Here is a 21,027-nt window from a genome sequence, read left to right on the forward strand (position 1 = left end):
AATTAAATGACATGTCTATCTGTCTTAAATGTACAGTCCTATTTATTTACTATGGAGCCACCTCCCTCTTGTTTTCATTGACATTCAGCCACCAGCCATTCATCACTCAGCTGCATACTGAGGACTTGGGGAGGAGAGCTGAAAGACTGCGCCATCTGGAACTGAGGGAGAAGAGAGTAGCATCACATTGATGACACTATCGTCTAAATTAACTTGCAGTGTCCTCATATATAAATAGGATAAAGAAAGAGATGTACAACTCCTTATACAAGCAGACTCAGAGGGCAAAAGATCAATTACTCAACAGTGGGACCCAATTAGCACCATACTTTTCTGCTCATCTCCAGAATCACAGCCCTGGTAATACAATAGGCAGAGAACCAGCAGGGTCAAGGAGCCTTGCTGTTTGCCAAGGAGTTTTAACAATAAGCAGAACTCCCACAATTGGAGGAAAATATGAGGCAATCCTGTTTCATTAACTCTTTTAGTTGAAACCCAGTAAGGTGTTTGCAAGATGTCAAGCAGATTCCACTGGCTTCTCCATTATATATGTCTTCTGCATACAGGATTGAACATAGTTTTATTTTAGGGCTTAGTGTAAACAGAAAGCAAAATTGTGGTTTTATTAAAACAATGTTGCCTAGTGTGAATTCACCAGAATGTGGGCTAATCAAACATGGATAGTGGGGTCTGTCAAACCAGGATCTGAAACTATGGTTTGAAGTTGGTCTATAACAATAGTTACAGCGCCATCCATTGCAGTCAACAGATTTAGAGTGTGCAATTCTGCTTATGGTCACAGTGTTAGACTGGTTTTGTGTGATGTACACATATGGACAATCTGGCTTGTTCCCTCCTACTCCCATCTGAATGCAAGCTGGGATACCAGCTCAGTCTTATAGGAGAAGCAGGGGAGAGCATGAAGGTAATGAAATCAGCATTTGTTTCCCAGTAGAAAAGGGAGGAAAGTAGTTGGGTTCACAGGGTGTAACTACATACAACACATTAAGGTCCACCATCATTTTGAAAGAGGGCTTGTTTTCCCAAGTACAGCCATTTCAAGGGAAGCCAGTTTTTTCTTAGAAGGGGGAATTGGTTCCAGGGTGACTGCTTTCAAAAGAAAAGTTACACAGAGGGTTAAAAACCTCACACTTCCCCCCCCCCCACACACACACACAAGCTCTTTGTAACATGCAGTTCCTCCCAAAATGTCAAATAAATATTTTAAAGTAAGTCAACCTCAAAGATCTCAAGAATTTCTAAATTATTAAAACCCAATGAACCTAAAAAGAAGAGGCTGATCACGCTCATTGACATGCCACATGCGAAGAAAAAGAGGAAGAAGCCAACAGAAGACAGTCAAATTATTAATCGCATCTCAATTCCAATTTTTAAAATATTTTGACAGTGTGCTCCCAATTTACGGAATAGCCTGCCTGAGGAAGGCTCCCACTCTCCCAACATTCCACACATTATGCAAAATGGAATTATTCAAGAGAGTTTTTCTACACAGGCGATACAGCTACACTGTACTAAGCGATCATAATGTTACTTAGGTGAAATATTACTTATTAGGGTCCAGGGTCTTTACTACAGTGTTTAGTTTGTTGAAACTAGGGTCCCACTATGTCATTCTTGCATCATTTAATATGTCATGTTAAGAATTATGCTTCCCTTAGTTTTATTTTTAGATTTCTGATGACTTATACAACACTAATCCTATTATATAGTTTACTAAATATCCCATCCTGTCAATCATATTGACTAACTGTGCAATCTGCCTTGCCTCTATGTGAGGAAGGCGGACTAAAAATAATGTAAATGAAAAATACACAAGTAAACAAATTCTGAGAGAGAAACTGATTTGGAACATGCCAAAGGGCTTCGATTTGGGACAAGGTACAGAAGCAACTTCATAAAAATCTACAACATCCCTACCTTTCTGACAAAAATTGATGGTTCAAAAAATAAGCAACAGTGTTGAATAACCATAAAATGCTGCTTTGGATAGGCAACAGAAAAGCTGTTGGTAGAAGCCTGCACATCCAGCAAGGGAGACAGTCAAAGTTGCTATAGCAGCAGCCACCCACACTAACGAGTGGCAAGGAGAGAGAACTTATTGTTAATAAAAACAATATGCTGAGATATTTAAAAGCTTGAAGAGACCCTGGAGACAATTAGCAGGAACATATCTCCATAAAATGTACTATTAGTTGCCCTTCTCAGTCAGAAGAGATGGCGCACAGTTACACCACTGGGGTATATTTATTTACATTCCACCTCTTCTCAGAGAAGTGTACCAATAGGTTACCCCGTTGTGTCCTGACAAGAAGCACAAGATATGGTGGGAAACAGCAAGTAAACCATAAGTTTCACAGCTATCTGTCAAATAGTCGGCTCCCTTGTTGTTCAGTCCCAACCGCCAACCATCAGCAGCCTAATAAGGTCATGCTCTCATTGTTTGTTCCAAAGCTCAGGTGAGAGAGACAGTGTGGTGTGGCGCAGTGACTTCGGCAAGGATCTGTGTTCCACTTGCTACTCTGTCATAAATCTCGCAGGTGACCCTTGGGCACTTATTTTTTCAACCTTCATCACAAGGCTTTTGTGAGGATAAAATGAGGATAAGATAATCATGTATGAGGCTTTAAACCTTGTGAAGGCTGGGATATCAACGGAATAGAAGGATGTAACAAGGTGCACTGTACACATGCACAGCCAATATTGGTTTTCAGGTTCTTTCCGGTGTGTTGCCAGTGGGCCTGGGCAGTAGCTTTGAACATCCTCACACACCCAGCTTACCTCTCCTGCTCACTTCTATCATCATTGCTATCACAACATTATCCCATTGTTCAAGCCAAATACAGGTCCAGGTATCCCTGTAGTGCAAATCTACATGTGAGTACCTTTTAAAAATGATCATTTGAAAAAGTCAAAGAACCACAGAATAATAGAGTTAGAAGGATCCCATGGGTCATCTAGTCCAACCCCCTGCACTAATACAGGACACTCACAACCATATTGCTCATCCACTGTAACTGCCATGCCCTTGAGCCTTCACAGAATCAGCCTCTCCATCAGATGGCTATCTGGCCTCTGTTTAAAAATTTCCAAAGATGGAGAACCCACCACCTCCCGAGAAAGCCTGAGAAACCGCTCTAACTGTCAGGAACTTCTTCTTGATGCTGAGATGGAATTTCTTTTGAATTAATTTCATCCCATTAGTTCTGTTCCGTCCCTCTGGGGCAAGAGAGAACAACTCTGCTCCATCCTCCATATGGCACCCTTTTAAATACTTGAAGATGCTTATCAGATCCCCTCTCAGTCGTCTCCTCTCTAGGCTAAACAGACAAAGCTCCCCCAACCTTTCTTCATATGTCTTGGTCTCCAAACCCCTCACCATCTGTGTTGCTCTCCTCTGGACATGCTCCAGTTTGTCAACATCCCTCTTCAACTGTGGTGCCCAAAAGAGAACACAGTACTCCAAGTGAGGCCGAACCAGAGCAAAGTACAGCGGTACCATCACCTCCCGTGCTCTGGACACGATACTCCGTTTGATACAGGCCAAAGTCCCATTTGCCCTTTTCGCCACTGACTCATGTTCAATGTATGGTCTACTAAGACTCCTAGATCCTTTTTGCACATGCTACTGCCAAGACAAGTCTCCCCCAACCTATATTGGTGTACTTGGTTTTTCCTACCTAAATACAGAACTTTACATTTGTCCCTATTGAACTTCATTTTATTCAGTTTAGCCCACTTCTCGAGCCTATCAAGATCATCCTGTATTTTGATTCTGTCTTCGGTTGTGTTTGCTACCCCTCCCAGTTTAGTATCATCTGCAAATTTAATAAGTATTCCCTCTAATCCCTCATCCAAATCATTTATAAATATGTTGAACAACACAGGCCCCAGGACAGATTCCTGGGGTACTCCACTTGTCACTCTTTTCCAGGAGGATGCTGAACCTTTAATAAGTACCCTCTGGGTACGATCTGTCAACCAGTTATTGTTCCACCTGACAGAATTAGGATCCATACCGCATTTTACAAATCTGTCAACAAGAATATCATGTGTCTTTAGGAGAGTATTTTTTTTTATAATTTTGTTTATTATTATATAAAGCATTTACAGAAAAATTGAGAAGAAAAAGCAACCAGCTGATATGATTTGCCATCTCTTTTAACATACATATTCAGTTCCCATCACATATTATTCCTAATCTAGAAGTTTTTACCATTTTTCTTAGCCAAGTGATTGTTAATACATATGAGAGTATGATCTGCTATAAGAATACATTCTGTTATTATCTTAAATGATATTAATGCCTATGAAGTATGGTTTGTCATCCACTTTTAGCATACATATTGACATACATATTCAATTCCCATCGCATATTAATCCTGATCTAGGAGTTATTACCATCTTTCTTAGCAAAGTAGTTGTTGATGCATATGAGAGTATAATCTATTATAAGGATATATTCTATTATTGTCTTAGATGATATAAAGTCAGTTCCCTTCATATATTGGTCCTGTCCTAAAAGTTCTGCTGTCTTTCCCCCAGGAAGTCAGGAGAATACTCCATTGTTCAACTCATCCTTCAGGTGGTCGCAGAAAATGAAATTGTGTTTTTTTCCATAGTAGAGTGTTTCTGATTGTCCTTCTGTCAGGGCCAGAGAAATCTCTTACTTGATTTTTGCTGCCAGTCGCCTTTGAGTTGGCTCTGACTTTATCAATCTGGATCTCTTCCTCTGGTCGCACAGGAATATCTCCTGATAGCTTCCTGGTTGCTTTCGCTTTTGAATAGACTCTTTTTATTTTGCTGATCCAAGTCATTTCCTGCTCTAAATAGACTTCCAGGTTTTCGGTGCTTTCCTTCCTTGAATCTGTTTTCCCAGGTTCTTCAAAGGTACTCTGGGTTTTTACATCTCTGGCTCTCTCTCTCTCCTGTTGATTAACTTCCAAACATTGAGTTTTCGTTTGATTTATTATTGGCAGAGCTGTATCAGCTGTTCTCTCTCCGTCCAAAAGCTCCCCCTTAATCCCACGGATTTCCTTTTCCAGCTTATTGACTGCTTTCAGTATCTTTGAGTTCCCTTCGCATAACAAATGGAAAAGCTGTGCCTTAGTTAATTTCTCCATAGTTCCAGGCAGTCACAAATTAGAAACAGAAAGTCTCGTACAGTCTCGCGGGAGCACGGGCGATCCCAAATTATCTGTTTGTTGATCTCCGTATCAAGTCAGTTACCCCCACTGAACTTTTTTCAACAAAACTTCAAAGCACTTTCTTTGTTTGGTTAGTGGGTATAATTAGCTGGGAGTCTCTCACTCGGCGAAAGAAGGAATTCACTTGTAAATTGGTTGAGGAAGGGGGGGGAGAAGAGCTTGTGGAAAAAGAAAGGGAAGAGCCAGAAAGCTTTCAATTCTTACTGTTGCAGACTTCAGCTTCTGTCAGCGCTGATAAAAGATGGTCCGGGAAGAATGTAGGGTCAGCTGGTCGTTTCAAGCTTGTAAAGTTGTTTGCGGCAAAGACGCCATCGTGACCTTGAGCACAGGCCGCTATTAATCTGGGGAGTTCGGTCCTCCTCCCCACGGATCTGTAGGACCCTCAGGATGCCGTTCCCGGTTCCTGGGGCGACCGGCGAGCAGATTTGCGTATCTGCTCAGGTCAGCCAGGTTCAGAAGCCCCTGACCCTCGGCATGGCTGAAGAGCTGAACAGAAGTCCAGCTTTTTATGGCGCCATCTTCAGTCGACTCCCTCTTTAGGAGAGTATTGATATTTTATTTTCTACAAATAATTTTCTTAAAACTACTCGTCTTTAATCATGATAAAGTTCAAGTTGCATGACAGACAACTCACACTGTACCTGATTGGCCCTCAGGAGAGTCTCCTTTCTCATGGAGGACCGATGGCAGGTCTGCCAAGCTCCTGGCCTCAGTCTCCTCCTCCTACTTCCTGCTGGAAGAAGAACTAGTCCCCTCTGCTGACCCACTTCCAAAAGGTAAATTGAGCCAGAGAGTGGGAGAGCTGGGAGGGAGAGGCTCAGCCTGCTGTCCAGCCCCAGGACACCAAAGAGAAGAGGCCCCCCCAGCAAGCCCCATGGATCCGAGTGCAGCCTTTGCACTCTTCTGAGTTGGGGGGAAGGGCAGGAGATGCAGGAAACACCACCTGCCAGTCCTCTAGGAGCCACCCTGGCATTTCAGCACATCACTGTTCACCCCCCTGAGAAGGAGGCCAAGAAAGATGGAGAAAAGAAGCCCTCCTGGTCCCATAGGGTTTAGGGCAGCCTTTGGGCACTCCTCCACATGCCCCCCCCTTTATTGAAGGGCGTGGGAGAGTCTTCCTCCCTCCCTCCCTCCCTCCCTCTCTTTCACTCTTCCTTCCTTCCCTCCCTCCAGGCTTCTTTCATTCTCTTTCTTCCTCCTTTCTTCCCCCGCTCTCTCCCCCTCCCTCCCTCCCTCCCTCCTTCCCTCCCTCCTTCCCTTCCTTCCTAGCTCTCCCACCCTTCCCTTCTCTCTCTTCCTCCCTCCTTTTCTCTCTCTCTCTCTCTCTCTCTCTCTCCTCCTCCTCCTCCTCCCTCTACTTTCCTTCCTGTGATTGGAGTCCGGTATTCTTTAACCACCTCACCTTGCTGGATCTCAAGATCAAGCAGAGGATGGGGGTGGGAGGAAAGCCAGCACCCAGGAGAGACAAAGTGCAGCCATTGTATTCGTGGGTGCAACAGGCTTTGCCCCTTGTAATAAGATAAAATTGAATGGCAAGTAGTGAAGAATTAACTAAAAGGTCAAATAATTACATTTTTGAAAGTATAAAACCATTTTTAAGGAGGTTTGATGCAAGTCATATATCTTTAAAACTAGATGATACACCATGTGGGAAAAGACTCAAGATTTCCCCCTCCACATATTAATACTTCCAGCTGGCATACAGCTGAGATTTTGTGAGAAGGATTTTGACCATGGCAAAATATACAACAAAGTCTGCTTGACAAATCTGACTCATTTTTAATTCTTATTTGTCCTTGAGCTCAGAAAAAAGAAAATGTTTCTGTCATGCGATTATTTCTTAAATAAGCAGCAGCAAAAGCTATTGATGGTGAGGAAAATGGTTTGACAAAGGTTAAAAGCAGTTTGATTGGTGGGCTATGTTTTGGGGATAAATCAAATGCAACCTACTTAATATTTACATGATCTAAGCCACACTTTGGCTGTAGATGGAGGTTCAAGGCACAGTACAAACATGACTGTTTAGGGAAATTGTTACACGAGTCTACATATTTCATATATATATTCTTGAGTGGAAGCTTCAGCACCACAAGAAATCAGCATCCACAGATGAAGACACACCTTCCCACCTGACTTGTAATGCAGCTATCCAGTTCCATTATGTTGGGCAGTTATGCCTGATACTTTCCTTAGCACTAAGAGTCATGCAGCTATCTGAATCAGACCAACACTTCACAATCTGAAATGGGTTAGATTCTCTTGACTATCATGGGTCAAGACAGAGAAATAGGAAATCCAGGATCAGAGGCAAAATGGCCCAGTTGGTGAAGTGTTGGAAAGCAACCAGAACATAAAGGTTGTTGCCTATAGGCTCAGCCTATGGGGACCTAGGTGACATCTGACATCTAGCCAGTGATGGAAACAGGATTTTGAACTAGTCTGATCCAGCATGGCTGCTTATATAGACCATGGTAAGTTTTCACCTGATGTTTAACTAACATTTGATGAAACAGAAAATATTTACTTTGACTTTATAGTTTTCTGCTCTGAGCCTTGAGTTGTGCATATTGAAAGTGAAGCAGTCTGTGCTCTCTCTTAACCTCAGGTGTCAGAGAGACAGATGGGTCTGTTCCTTTGTGTAGATTGCTACTCTCAAGGAAATCTTCCTTCCTTTCTGCTAACACCTACTCTCTATCTCTTCTCCATCTTGCATCCATAACAGCAGGACATACTTTCCTCCATCCAAGTTTAGGGAGTCAGTTTAAATTCTGTCTTTACATCATCCATTCTAAAAGGGAATTCCTTATAATAAAGGACTCCTATTGGTTTACTAAACTAAAAGGTTCTGTGTGAACTTTGTTTTCTGTGAAGCAATGCAAATTCTGCTGTGTGATCTCCACTCTGTGTTCTCATAGTCCAAGCTTTAAATTTAAAAATATAATAATTATTCAAAGCTAACTTACTCAAAGTGTTATATTATATGCAGACAGATATGCATATATTTTTAATGTAAACTGCCACGAGCCGGCTGAGAGTGGTGGTCTATAAATCTAAAAATGAAATAATTAAATATGTACTAATGGGAAAGCTGTGGTAATCCAAAAATCAGGCCTGCAGATTAACTGAAATCTACTACTGCTTGCCTTTGATTGATTTATTGTATTCATAGGACCGCCTGTCTCTGTACAGCCATCTTGGGGCAGTGTACAACAATTTTAAAACAATAGTCAATAAACAATAAAATTAATTTAAATTAGTCAAAAACTGTCACAGACAGCAGCCCATGTCTTCCATTCACAAGTCTAGTCAATTTGGAAGTTCTGGCATGTTCCAAGAGATGGGGTGAGCTTCTCATGGTTTTTATAGCCTGGCTGGTAGATCTCGGTCTTATCTTGCAGATAATTCAGACATACAATCTTCAACCTAAAACATCAATAGAGTATACACCACAGTCCTAACATTCTGATCATGTTTTTCTTCCTGTTTGTATGACCTACTGATGTCAACATTACTTTTGTCATGTCATCTTCCCAAGGCCTTCCCCCCCACCCCCACTCATGCAGAAGACGCCACATAAAACCAGGCTAGCAGAAACTTGCCATAGTGACATGAAATCAGCTGCATTGCCCTCCAGTAGTCCTGCACAGCTATTAATGGGGCACCCGGAGGGATATTCTCTTTGATGGGATAAAACGTGCATTTGCTTATTGCAGGACAAATGCAAGCTGACATCAAATAACTCCCACAGACTTCTCTTTAGATATTGTTGTTAATGATTCCAGTCCATCTGACTAACCAATTCACCTTCAGACACACAGGAGAAGATAAGGAAATTAAGCATGATGTGTGTGTTGATACTAATCAAACTCAATTTAAGTCATGCAATCATCTCTTCTTCTTTTAGAAAGAGAAGGAAAAGGATATATGTAAGAAATCAATGGAGAAACATTATGCTCATCTCCTAAGAAAGGTGCAAGAATTAAATTCGGAGCAATGGAAGAAGAGGAAAACATAAATGGCTGTGGTCAGAGGCTATAGTAAGCCTACATACATACCGTATTTGCCGGCGTATAAGATGACTTTTTACCCCTAAAAAACATGCCTCCAAGTGGGGGGGGGGTCGTCTTATACGTCGGGTGCACTTCAGTTGGGACAGACATAGCTGCCCATAGTGGCCTCCCGATGCTCGGCCAGTGCCCATAGTTTAAGGTGACCAGAATTAAGGGACGCCGAGGCGGAGACGGTGGCGGCAGCGCTCCCCCCCCCACTGGGCTTACCAACTCTGCTGCTGTCTTGTGAACTCCTCCCAGCTCGGAACTCGCTGGGACCGCCAAACTTGTGCCTGCGTGCACACCCCACCTCGCCATGGCAGCGACGGGCCCTCCCTCCCACAAAATACTCTGAAGTGGGAGGGGGGAGAAAGAGAGAGCTCCCGATGGGCTGGCTGGGTGAGCCAGTGGCAAAGGAGTGGAAAGGAGGAGGATGCAGGGGAGGGGGGGAGGTGCCAGCCTCTGCTCCCCTCCCGTGGTTTCTGGTGTTTTGAAGCTGCCCCCATTCAGGAAGAGAGCACACGCGGCCAGCCCGGCGCGCAGCCCTCCGCTCGCTTGCTCTCTCCCTCTGTTTGCAGTTTGCAGAGGAAGCTGTTTCAGTTTAATGCACAGAGGCGCCAGGAGTGAGAGAGAGAGTTATGACTCTCGCCTTTTTTGGGGGGAGGGAGGTAATCACTAATCCGAGCATAGTTTCTTGCTTTCTTTTCTTTTTTATTTGGTGTGTGGAAGAGGGGGTAGTCTTATACGCCGAGTATATAACAAACTCTATATTTTGAGTGGAAATGTTGGGGGGTCGTCTTATACGCCGGTCGTCTTATACGCCGGCAAATACGGTAGCTAAAAACAGCTATTGGCATTTTTTGGAGGAATGATAGAGAAGCCCCCTAGACCTAGGGACTTGCCAAGGACAGCTCTAGGGCAAGAAAATGCAAATGTCTTCAAGGTGCTTCTTCCTCCAAGAGAGATGCCCAAATAGTTTCTTGAGGGAAGGAATGCATTGCAGAAGTTCAGGACCTATATAGGTGCCCACACAGGAATCACAAAGAAGAAACATGCACTGGTAGAAGACTCCCTGCACTAGAGGAAAGTTCTACTGTCAGCTGAATGGATCTGTAGGATTGACCTGTTATATTTTTCATATTTTGAAAAGAAATGGTTAAGATGTCTAAACTGGAAGAGATATCACCAAGCATGTCAGAAGCATAACATAGCATTTACACCATTGTTTTAGAGCTCAGTTCAAAGGTTTTTCAACTGTTATGATAGTCAGAGGCAGTTTTACATAGGCCTAAAGGAATGAGTTGAGAGTAGCAAAATCTTTGGTTCATATTTCATGTCAGCCTTGAATTGCCTCTCTCTCCCATGTGAAGTGTGCATGGACTTGACCAGGGCCAGGGCCTTTTTGGTCCTGATCCTACCTGGTGGAATGAGCTATCAGAAGAGCTGACGGCCCTGCTGGAACTATCACAGTTCCACGGGGCTTGCAAGATGGAGCTCTTCCACAAGATGTTCAGCCAAGGCTGGGGCTGGAAGATCATGGGTCGCCCTCTCCCCCATCCCTCTTGCAGTCTGAATTTTGTTTTTTCAAACACTGTACATCTTTGTCTTTCTGATAAAGCATGGGTCTGGTTAATGGAGGAGGGAGGCCATGGAGCCAGAGTGATCTCTGCTGCTATCCTGTTGGATATTGTTTTATTGTGGGGTTTTATAGTTTCATCTTTGTAATTTACTGTTTTATGCTGTAACCCACTGTGAGCCAGTTTTGGCTGGGAGCGGAGGGCAATAAATCTAAATATAAATAAATAAATAAAAATTCACAAGCTGCTGTCTCAATTACTTGTCTGTAATACAGGGGTAATAATATTGCCTGTCTTATAGGACATCTGTAAGGATTGCTGAAGTAATGCTCTGAATCTTCAACCTAAGACTAAATATTATTATTTCTAAGTATAATACGTCATTTGTGACTGCTTAAGGCGTCTGTCCAAGGTTTCCTTTCTACTGGTGGAAGAGCACTTCCATCAGCCAAGGATGAAACTTCAATCAGCTTCCCTACTCCATCACAGATCCCCACATTGCACCCTCTGTTGCTCTAGGAAACCAGGGGATAGTACTTCAAGGGCTATGGTAGGATGAAGCAAGACAGCAAAGGTGTGAAAGTTCCATTTTGTTGATGGAACTCTATTCATGGTTCACGAGAACAGCTGAACATATTTTAACAGATTTAGAATTGCACTAATGCACACACACCCCTTGTCCTAGCATCCATGCTGTCTGTCATTCTGACACAGAATTCTACACGTTCTGTAATTAGGGCTAGGGTTGCTACAAATCAGTTAGCAAATGTGTTTGATAAATGAACATATTTTGTTCAACACAATCAGACTATGAACCAATCAAGGATCTATTTGGATTGTATTAACTATTTTTATATGTTTAATTCATTTATACCCCACCTTTGTCCCCAGTAGTGACTCACAGTGGCTTACATTATTCTCCTCTCCTCCATTTTATTCTCACAACAACCCTACAAAGTAGATTAGGCTGAGAGAATATGACTCACCTGGGCCCATTAGGCATGGAGTGGAAGGTCCGCATTCGGGGTGGAATGGTGACGGCTAAAATCACCAATTATGCATGCTGCAGGCGGCAACCAGGCGCAGAGTCAATGTATGCCGCCGAAAAAGCTGCATTAGCGAGATGCGGAAGAAAGTGGAGCTTCCTGGGACCAGGGCAAAACCAGAAGTGGCTCCGGAGTAGCCGCGTGCATAATCATTTACTTTGGGTTTTGCTGCCGCTGCGTTCCACCCGTGCGTAAGCGATTTGCTTCACTTCTTCATCCTCCATGTTCCCCATGCTGCCGTTTCAGCGGCCGTGCGTAATAGGCCCTAAAGTCATCTTTCAGTAAGCTTCCATGATCTTCCAGGTACTAGCTTGACATTCTCAACCACTACATCACTACACCACATTGGCTCTTTAAGCAATTCAAACAGTTGTCAAACAAATTTGCAGCTGCCTACTAGTCAGATGGAAGTTGGTTATTATCCACCCTACCCCCTAAGACCCATTATGCACGGGGGAAATAACGCACATTCGGGGTGGAATGGCGGCGACTAAAATCACCGCTCACGCATGGTGCCGGCTGCAACCGGCTGCAGCTTCGGTGCATGCCGCCGAAAAAGCCGCGTTCGCGAAACGCGGAAGAAAGCACAGCTTCCAGGTGACTGGGGCGCAACCAGAAGTGGCGCCGGGATCACCGCATGCATAATTGGTTACTCTGAGTTTTGCCGCCATCGCGCCCCGCCCCGTGCATAACCGGTGTGCGTCGTGTCTTCCCCCTCCGCGTTTTCCATGTGACCCGAAATCGCCGTTTTGGCGGCCGTGCATAATGGGCCAATGTGAGAAGTTGCAAAAGGAAAGGAGAAAGAGCTCATTTCTTCCACCCTCCTTTAAAGCTGGGTGGAGACAGAAGCAATACTTTAAATCTCTGCACTGAACTCATTTTTCTTCTCACCCTTCCCAATTGAGCAGGGACATAAACAACACTTTTAATGTCTGCATTGTAAAATGGAGGCTAGAAAGAGCTCCTTTCTCTTGCCTGCATCTAGTATTAGCAGAAAAGCTGATATTTTTAACTATTGCATTGCAAAATGGGAGAAGACAGAACTCATTGCTTTTCCCCCTTGGCTGGGTATACAACAAAATTTCAACACAAGAAGATCAGAAGCCTACTCCCAGCTGATCTCTCAAGTAGCCAGTTCCTGTGAATACACACAATGATGTTCCAAACAGCCGTTGATTAATTAGCTGCCTAATCACCACTGGTTTATCAAAATGTGCCAAATCAGCAGGAGTTTAAGCAATCCAGAATACGGGTCACTGTGCAGATATGAAGATCCAATGTGCAGATGTTGGAGGGTTGTTTGGGTGAACACACATTACACATCCCCTTACCACGTCTAGCTTCATACATACGCATGAAAAAGGTATTTCATCCACAAATGTAACAAATGCAACTCTCCATTCTTTTGCTAAATTAACATATAACTAAATAGGAAAGCTCAACTAACAAAACATCACAAAATTAAGTAATCTGATGTACTTACGGCAAGATATGTTGCTGCATATATGCTCAGAGCTGCATCTTTGGATGGGAATGTTTTTCTGGCTTTCATAATTAGATCTGGATTTCCAGAGCATGCATCTGCACCGCTGATGAACTGTGTGAACTGCTGGCATCCAAGAGCAGTGTAGTTGGGTTTGCAAAGTGCAAGAAAATGTGGAGCAAGATTCCCAGTTACTACTTGTCCTGCATTTACAAATATATCTGTTGCAAAAAGTCCAAATGTGTAAATACCTAGAGAAAGGTAAAGAAGAACATTTCTGCAATTTTGATGAAACTTCATGTGTAAGGGAAATGCAGTATCCAAGTAAATACAGCACACCATCTTACATTAGACAAGTGATTCAAAACTGAAACGAATGAGTTATATTGGAATTTGCTGGAAAAATTAACAGAAGGTGTGCGTGGAGCTGCTCCTTCCCTGTCTTCCTTTTTCCTCAAGCAGCCAGCAGTTTATTCCTGAAGATCAGATGAACCTCTGAAGCAAAATGTGGCACCAGACAGGGACACTCAATGATGAGAGGAAATCAAATGAAAAAAATCCCCCTCTTCCATCTGCAGGTTGCATCAGCAACAGCAGATCTCATTGAATGTGGCAATGAGGAGACAGAAAATACAAAGAAAATCCTGAATAATTGTCCCATATGTGTGTTTTCCAGGGATATATGTAAGGCAATTTTATTCCCCCCTGTATTTATTGTTTATTTACTCCAGGGATTCCCAACCAGGAGTTCAAGGGAACTCTGGAGGGGGTCTGTGCCCTTTCCCTTCCTGCCTTAATGAAAGTGAGAAAATATCATGTGATTCTGAATCTCAAAGCTATTACCTATTTCTTTACTTATACCATGCAATAACTGCTTTGTTATTAGGAGAGGCCAGCTATAAATGCTTTACAAATTTTCATGGGCTTGCAGCACTGCTGCAGCATTCTGTGTCCCTAAATTGTTGGTTCTCAGACTTTTGGAAAGCCCACTCCTAAATTAGTGTACTTTTTGCAACTCATTTGCAAAGTAAATCCATGCTCCCCTTCTATACTGGCCATAAAATTATTATTTATCATATTGCATGTGCAGTGTATCCAGGAGATCCCAGGATTGTCTGACAGCCAGGCAAGGGGCATTTGGAAGTGGTTTGCCATTTCCTGCACCTTTAATGTTCCTTAGAAGAACTACCATGCAAATACAAACCAGGATCAGTCCTCCTTAGCTTCTGAGATCTGACAGGATCAGGCTTGCCTGGGCTATGCAGGTCAGGGCTGGATATAAAACACTGAATGAATCTCACATCCATTTAACACTGAACAAGTTCATATTTTAGTTTACCCTGTTTAATGTTTATCGATATTTAACATTTCTGGAGCAACTCCACATTAAACTTGTCAATATGTGTTATTTCCAGGTTAAACCTGCATTTGCAAGAGGGATTTCTGTATCTTATTTTGGAAATAATAATTCCAGAAAAAGAAGAACTTGGACACCAGATCCATAAATTTTATTAGTACATAAACTCTAATAGGGATTTTTTCTTTCAATAATATTTAGAATTTCCAGACTATATCCTAGCACAGAAAGATATGTCGACAGCATGTAGCTTAGTTTAATTTAAAATATCCTTGAAGCATAAATTTTATTTTAAACAGCATAAAACATAAGCAGTATGGAGCATGAAAAGCAACATGACAACATAGCAAGCAGCATATGAATCTCACCAGTCCACAAAGGGTAGTGGAGTATATTCAAAGTTGGCCCAAAGGTGACTTGGTAGGCAAAGGTCTTACCTCCAGATGAATACCTGAAAGACAGGAAGTGAGGGAAAGAGGCTTTGGATCCTCTCTGCCTGACTCCCTTTGGACAATCCCCTATTCTTATCCTCTTTTCAGCTCATCTGCCCATTCTGCTAACCCTGCCAGATTCTTACAGCTACTCCTGGATTTCTACCAATTTGATGACATAGTATCATATGGTCATGAAAACCACATATGTCCTGTTTGGGTTTCCCTTTGCTAAGGACAGCCCAACTCTACTGAGTCAAGTTGTCCAATGTTGGAACCATTCTAAACCCACTTCTCCTTTGGCTCAGCATGGCTGACATGCTTGTTTCCAACAGCATCCACCCTAGAATCACACCTTCTATGACAATCATTCTTCTTTATTCCTTCATTTCCATCCAAACCATCCCTTCAGGAGCTCCTGATTACCAGCAGTAATGGATACTATAGCGTATTGTGTGTATAACATAAGCATATATTGTATGCAAGTGTGTATAGATGTATACCATTAATTTACATGACATTGCATAGCTTCATGATTCATGGTTACATGTAAATGGCATTCAAAATAAATCACCAAGCAATTACAAAAAAGGCAGAGAAAGAGGCCTCTGTGCCCTTCTACTTTGAGCAAAGTTCAAATCTGTCCCAAAACCTTCTCCTCCGACTTTGCTATTCAAACTTCATCATCAGCGATCTGGTAATGAAGACGATTCCTTTCTTTTAGAAAAGAAACATGATTTTTCCATTAAATGAGAAATCAGGAGTTTTCATTTAGAACTCTTTTTAAAAGTCTGAAATCCATCTCAGCTGGCAAGGGTTTCTCTCTCTGTGGCCTGGATTCTGATGCTTAGGTAAGCTGCCATTGTGAATCCTGCTAATCATTAACCTGTTCTTGCGTTCCAACCCATCTAATTTCTTTTATAAAAATTAAGTTGTAATTAAGCTATTATGATGGTTTTAGTGAGGTTCCTTCTCCTCCTACATTTCTCTGTCAGTCTGTTCAAGGTGCTTGCTGAAATTTTTATGGTGTGTGTATGTGTGTGTGTGTGATTCTCATTCTTCCCAGTCTCAAAAAAAAAACCACTTCCCCTGTTAGGGACTTTTGGTAGTGATTCTTGTTGTTTGAAAGAGCCCTAAACATCGAATTACATGATTGTCTTGATCTTGAGTCCCAGCCAACACCTATATTGGTTTTAGCTAGATGGAACAGCTGATAGTTTCACACCATTTCTCTTTTGAAAGTGGTTTTTGTCAAGAAAACTGGCTTTAGTTCCGTCTCATTGATTTTAGGCCTTCCTCGGTCTAACAATGGCCATTTCATATGTATAAGCAAACACAAATCTGCCATTGACCTTCCCAAAGCTTCTTCTCTCAGCTCACATTGTTCTTTCACTTTCTTCTTGGTCTTGCAACTCACCACTGAGTTAACTAAGATCTAATTTTGAACCTAGATCATTCACTGGTACAATTTAGTACCTGTACAGAACTTTCTAATATGCTAATACTCATGCACTAGCATTTCGAAACTCCACTAAGAAGTCTCCATAAAGAGCAAAGGTTTGTAGAATAGACAGCAGAGATCAAGAATGATCAAAAGCAGCTTCACATTGATATTGATATATATATATATATATATATATATATATATATATATATATATATATATATATATATATATATATATTTATATATTTATTTATTTATTTATTTATTTATTTAAATATATTTATTTATTTATTTATTTATTTATTTATTTATTTATTTATTTACTGCCATTTCCGGACCAGCCAGTTTATGGCAGCTTACAATAAGAACACAGCAATAAAAACATTAAATCCCCGTAGGATAGCAAGGCTATGCCTTCTTGCCAACACTTAACAATACAAAAATGAAATAAAATAGCACAGATGGCGACAATAACTATCTTGTACTAGACCCTTACTCCTCATCTCATCCATTTCCAGTTGTACTATATAAAAGTTGTTAATCAAGGGTTATGTTAATTGGCCTGGGGGGGGGGAAGGTGTCCAGATTTCACAAAAGATTATGGAGGACCCACTCTTATTCACCAGGTATTCGGCCCAACCTCAACCAAAAGCCTGGCAGAAGAGCTCCGTCTTGCAGGTTCTGTGGAACCCAGAGAGCTCCATTACAGGCACTGTTAATTAAAAAGAGCTCCATTACAGGCAATGTTAATTAAAGAGATTTCCTTACCTATTCATTTGCATTAAGGATATATCCAGAATTTCCCTTCTGTTTTACCTCTACCTCTCATAGTTGAGGAAACAGGCAGAGGGTGAAAAGTAAATTAACATACAGCATAATTAAGATGTTTTACATATTCCTTGACCAAATAGCCGAGTTTGTAAGACTACTATTTGTTTGGGTTAAATTTCATGGGAAAACATAGTAAATACATATGTCAAGATTGCAGATTAATGGGCAGATATATTCTTAATTGCTGAATACTGAGAGTGATTAACTGAAACCCTGCCATTACACTCCCTCCACCTCCTCTCAGGCATGATGGCTTCTTTACATCACCACCTTCTGGGAAAAGGGGTGATTAGCTGTGTAGTTATTTACTGTTCCCCAAATCAGAGAAATACATATCAAACTACCATTCCAAATTACATTACATTCTACTGTTCATTGTGTTATATTACAATCTACTATTCAAATCTATTCAAATTTAAGGTAACTGTGACTGATAAACAAGTCTGGATGTCTACCAAAAAGATCCTGCATCTTCTTTGCTAAATTGGGTAGTTCACACAGATGACCCCATTATGAAATTAAGCTGCAATCCATACAGTACCATTCTAAATGAAGTTACATCTTCTACACATAGATTTCAAGGGTTAACTCTGCTCAGGACTGCACTGTAAACCCAAATGATATCTGTGGCACTTCTTTCTAAATATGCTTTATTCAGGTTGGGCTGTATCAACTTCAGGCATTCAATTACTTCTTTCAAAATACTGGTTTAACTGGCTAATTGAAGAAGGCTGCCTAGCTGCCACATAGGATGATCTTTAACAATGCAATCTTAAACAAAACTATGCCTTTCTCAGTCTACTGAGATCAATGGGCTTAGAAAGGTGTAACTCATCTTTGTGTATCTATCCCAAAAAAAGCCGTTAAAAGTTTAAAGCTAGATATAAATCATCACAGAAGAGGACTTTGAGGGCAGCTGTTATAATTATGCATGTAAAATTTTACCAGCTTAGAAAACCTCAGAGCTCATCAGGTTTCTAGCACTGCCAACATAAAATAGCAATATTTTGGGAACTGGATCACCTCCTTTCAGCTTTACTTCTTTCCCCAACCAAGTTAGATGAAGTGCTCTCATATTGCTAGACGCACACTATCATCATTGCCTCTGAATAAACTTCTCCAATTGCACAGTCAACAAAATATTAACAGAACTCAGGAACTATTTATTCCAAATAGTTTATCATGAAAACTGCATACATTAGGACTTGGGTATTCATTGTTCATCAAGAAGAGATGCATTCATCTGATTACTGAAATGAAAAAGCAGATGCGCTATCATATGGTAAATTCTTCCAAGATGAGCAGGGAGGGGCATTATCAAGAGCCTTAGAATTCCAGCTAGGAATATCAAGCTTCAGTTGAATGTGAGAAGCATCACATCTGCTTTAAGATACTTTGAAAACTCTTTACAAGAGCAAATAAATGCTTTCTGACATGTCTCAAATCTACACTGCAAAAATAATTTTGATTAATGCCAATTTTTTCCTTCTTTTTTTGAATATCTCAAATTTACAATGCATTATAGCTAAATATTTTTGTGATTCTCAAGATGAATGAAAAGAACACCCAGTAGCTGGGAATCTCTACAGTGGAGAACAGAAATTTGGGAGATTATATGATTGTCACCTTCTGATACCTAAAGAGATGCCATGTGGAGCATGGCGCAGATATCTTTTCAGTCATCTTGGATGACTGGATTACAGCAAAGGTGGTTTCATCTAAATTTGAAGAAGAGCTTTCTGATGGTGCGGTATGTTCAGCATTGGAACATTCTCCCTCATGAGGTGGTTAAATCCTGCAAGGACCAATTCCAGAAAGAGTGAGAAGATGCCTTTTTCATCAGAATCTTTTAACAGTCATTGCTTTTTTCCCCTCAACTGAGACGAGGCAAAGATAAGCAGCAGTGATGCAATCCTCTCAGAAATGACAATGAAATAGCTCACATCAGCTTTCTGCTGGTGCAAGAGGAAGGAGAGGCCCTTTTGACCACTAAAAGACTACACTATAAATCATGAGACCTGCTTATTTGAAAAGTCATAGTCACAGAGGATGGCTGCTGTGAGGAGCAGAATTGGGCAAGGTCATCCCTCTTCACTAAAATGCTGACTGGATTTAATTCAATACAAATAATACAAATTCTTAAAGTACTTGATAATTGTGTAAAAAAACCCCCACAATTATGGACAAGCAAGAGTGCAGGTCATGTCATCTAACAATGTTATAGAATGCATAATGGCATATAATTTGGATAACCAAGATTTTAATAAGAGAGGTTTTATCTTGTCTTCATTTGTACGCCATATAACCAATGAAAAATTAAAAGTAATGCCAAACATTCTTACCAAGGAATCTGACAGTCCTGCGCACCAGTGGATTTATATAGCAACAGTCTCCAGTTAAGATTGTTTTTTCTTGGCTTTCAAAATCCCGTGTGGCCATTTGTAGGCAAAACACAGCAGTTTCTCCAACAATTATCTTGATGGGAAAGTAAAGGAAAAAAGGAACATCAAATTTTAACAGACAGCTGATTACTACTCATCACCATACTACACAAGCAGTAACTACCCATATTAGAATTCTAATAAATTCCACTGAATTACAACTCAGGGATGAGCCTGAGGCCTGTAACTCCCTGGAAATCATTATCCTTTGATACAACAATAAAAAGTTAAAATATGAAATGCACCTCAAGATTTGTGCTGAACTTCATCAAACACCAATCAATTTTACAAACTAACTCTGATTTGGCAAAACTGGTAGTTTTGTTCATCTTGTTCAAAAAACACTAGTGATAATTCTACTGCAAGCTGTATCCTTGAAGCATTCATCTCCTTGAGAAAGATATAAACATTGTAAAGAATACACCAGTGTTATAAGGTGCACACCCATAATTGCATGCATCCCCTTGGAGAGTACTCATGGGTTTCTTTCCACAGAATACTCAAGAAGAAAGTTAGTGAACAGGCATAATAAAATCAGAGTCCAGTAGCACCGTTAATACCAACAAGAATTTATACAGGCATGCAAGTCTTAGCCAACTGGAACAACTGCATAGACAGACACATACAGCAAGAGCTGACAAGTGCTAACTGGGAGAGTCTCAACCAAGGTCACTCCTTCCCTGAATGTTAAAGATCCAAAATTTCTCCACAGCAAAATGGGAATAAAACTTTAAAACATACGCTTATCATATACATTCATGAGGCTTTAATGAGCCTCAGAGGATGAGAGCTCTGGCCTATGAGGACACAACTGAGGACCATAGTTCAGTTTGCATCTCTGATGCTGCACACTTGGTGAGTGATCTTGAGACAATCTTTTACTGTTTCTCATTTGCAAATTTGTAATTCGGACAAACTACGAAAAATCCCTTTTAGTTTTCTGGGAAGCAATCTGAAACCTTTGGTTAAAAGTAGCAATATAAGATTTTTACAGGTCACAATCAGCTGAGCCAAAAAGAACAAGATTAAAATTTAATATGCCAATACAGCTTGAGAGGCTAGTCATGCGTCTACAGTAGAAAAGGTAGATTCAACAAGATTTTTAAATACCAACAGGATTTTTGGAGTATGAGCTTTTGAA

The 21,027-nt window shown here is 41.1% G+C and overlaps 1 protein-coding gene across 1 annotated transcript in view; it reads right to left on the minus strand.

Annotated features, from left to right (window-relative positions):
* PLPPR5 (phospholipid phosphatase related 5) overlaps window positions 1-21,027 on the minus strand; it is a 95,894-nt gene that overhangs the window by 38,294 nt on the left and 36,573 nt on the right. The window contains exons 2-3 of the mRNA XM_077332987.1: window positions 19,788-19,920; window positions 13,381-13,631 (exon numbers count right to left, since the gene is read on the minus strand). Of these exons, the coding sequence (XP_077189102.1) occupies window positions 13,381-13,631; window positions 19,788-19,920 (384 nt within the window). The remainder of the gene's footprint in view (window positions 1-13,380; window positions 13,632-19,787; window positions 19,921-21,027) is intronic.

Source organism: Paroedura picta, chromosome 4 (assembly GCF_049243985.1).
Source record: "Paroedura picta isolate Pp20150507F chromosome 4, Ppicta_v3.0, whole genome shotgun sequence".
In the NCBI taxonomy this organism is placed as follows: domain Eukaryota; kingdom Metazoa; phylum Chordata; class Lepidosauria; order Squamata; family Gekkonidae; genus Paroedura; species Paroedura picta.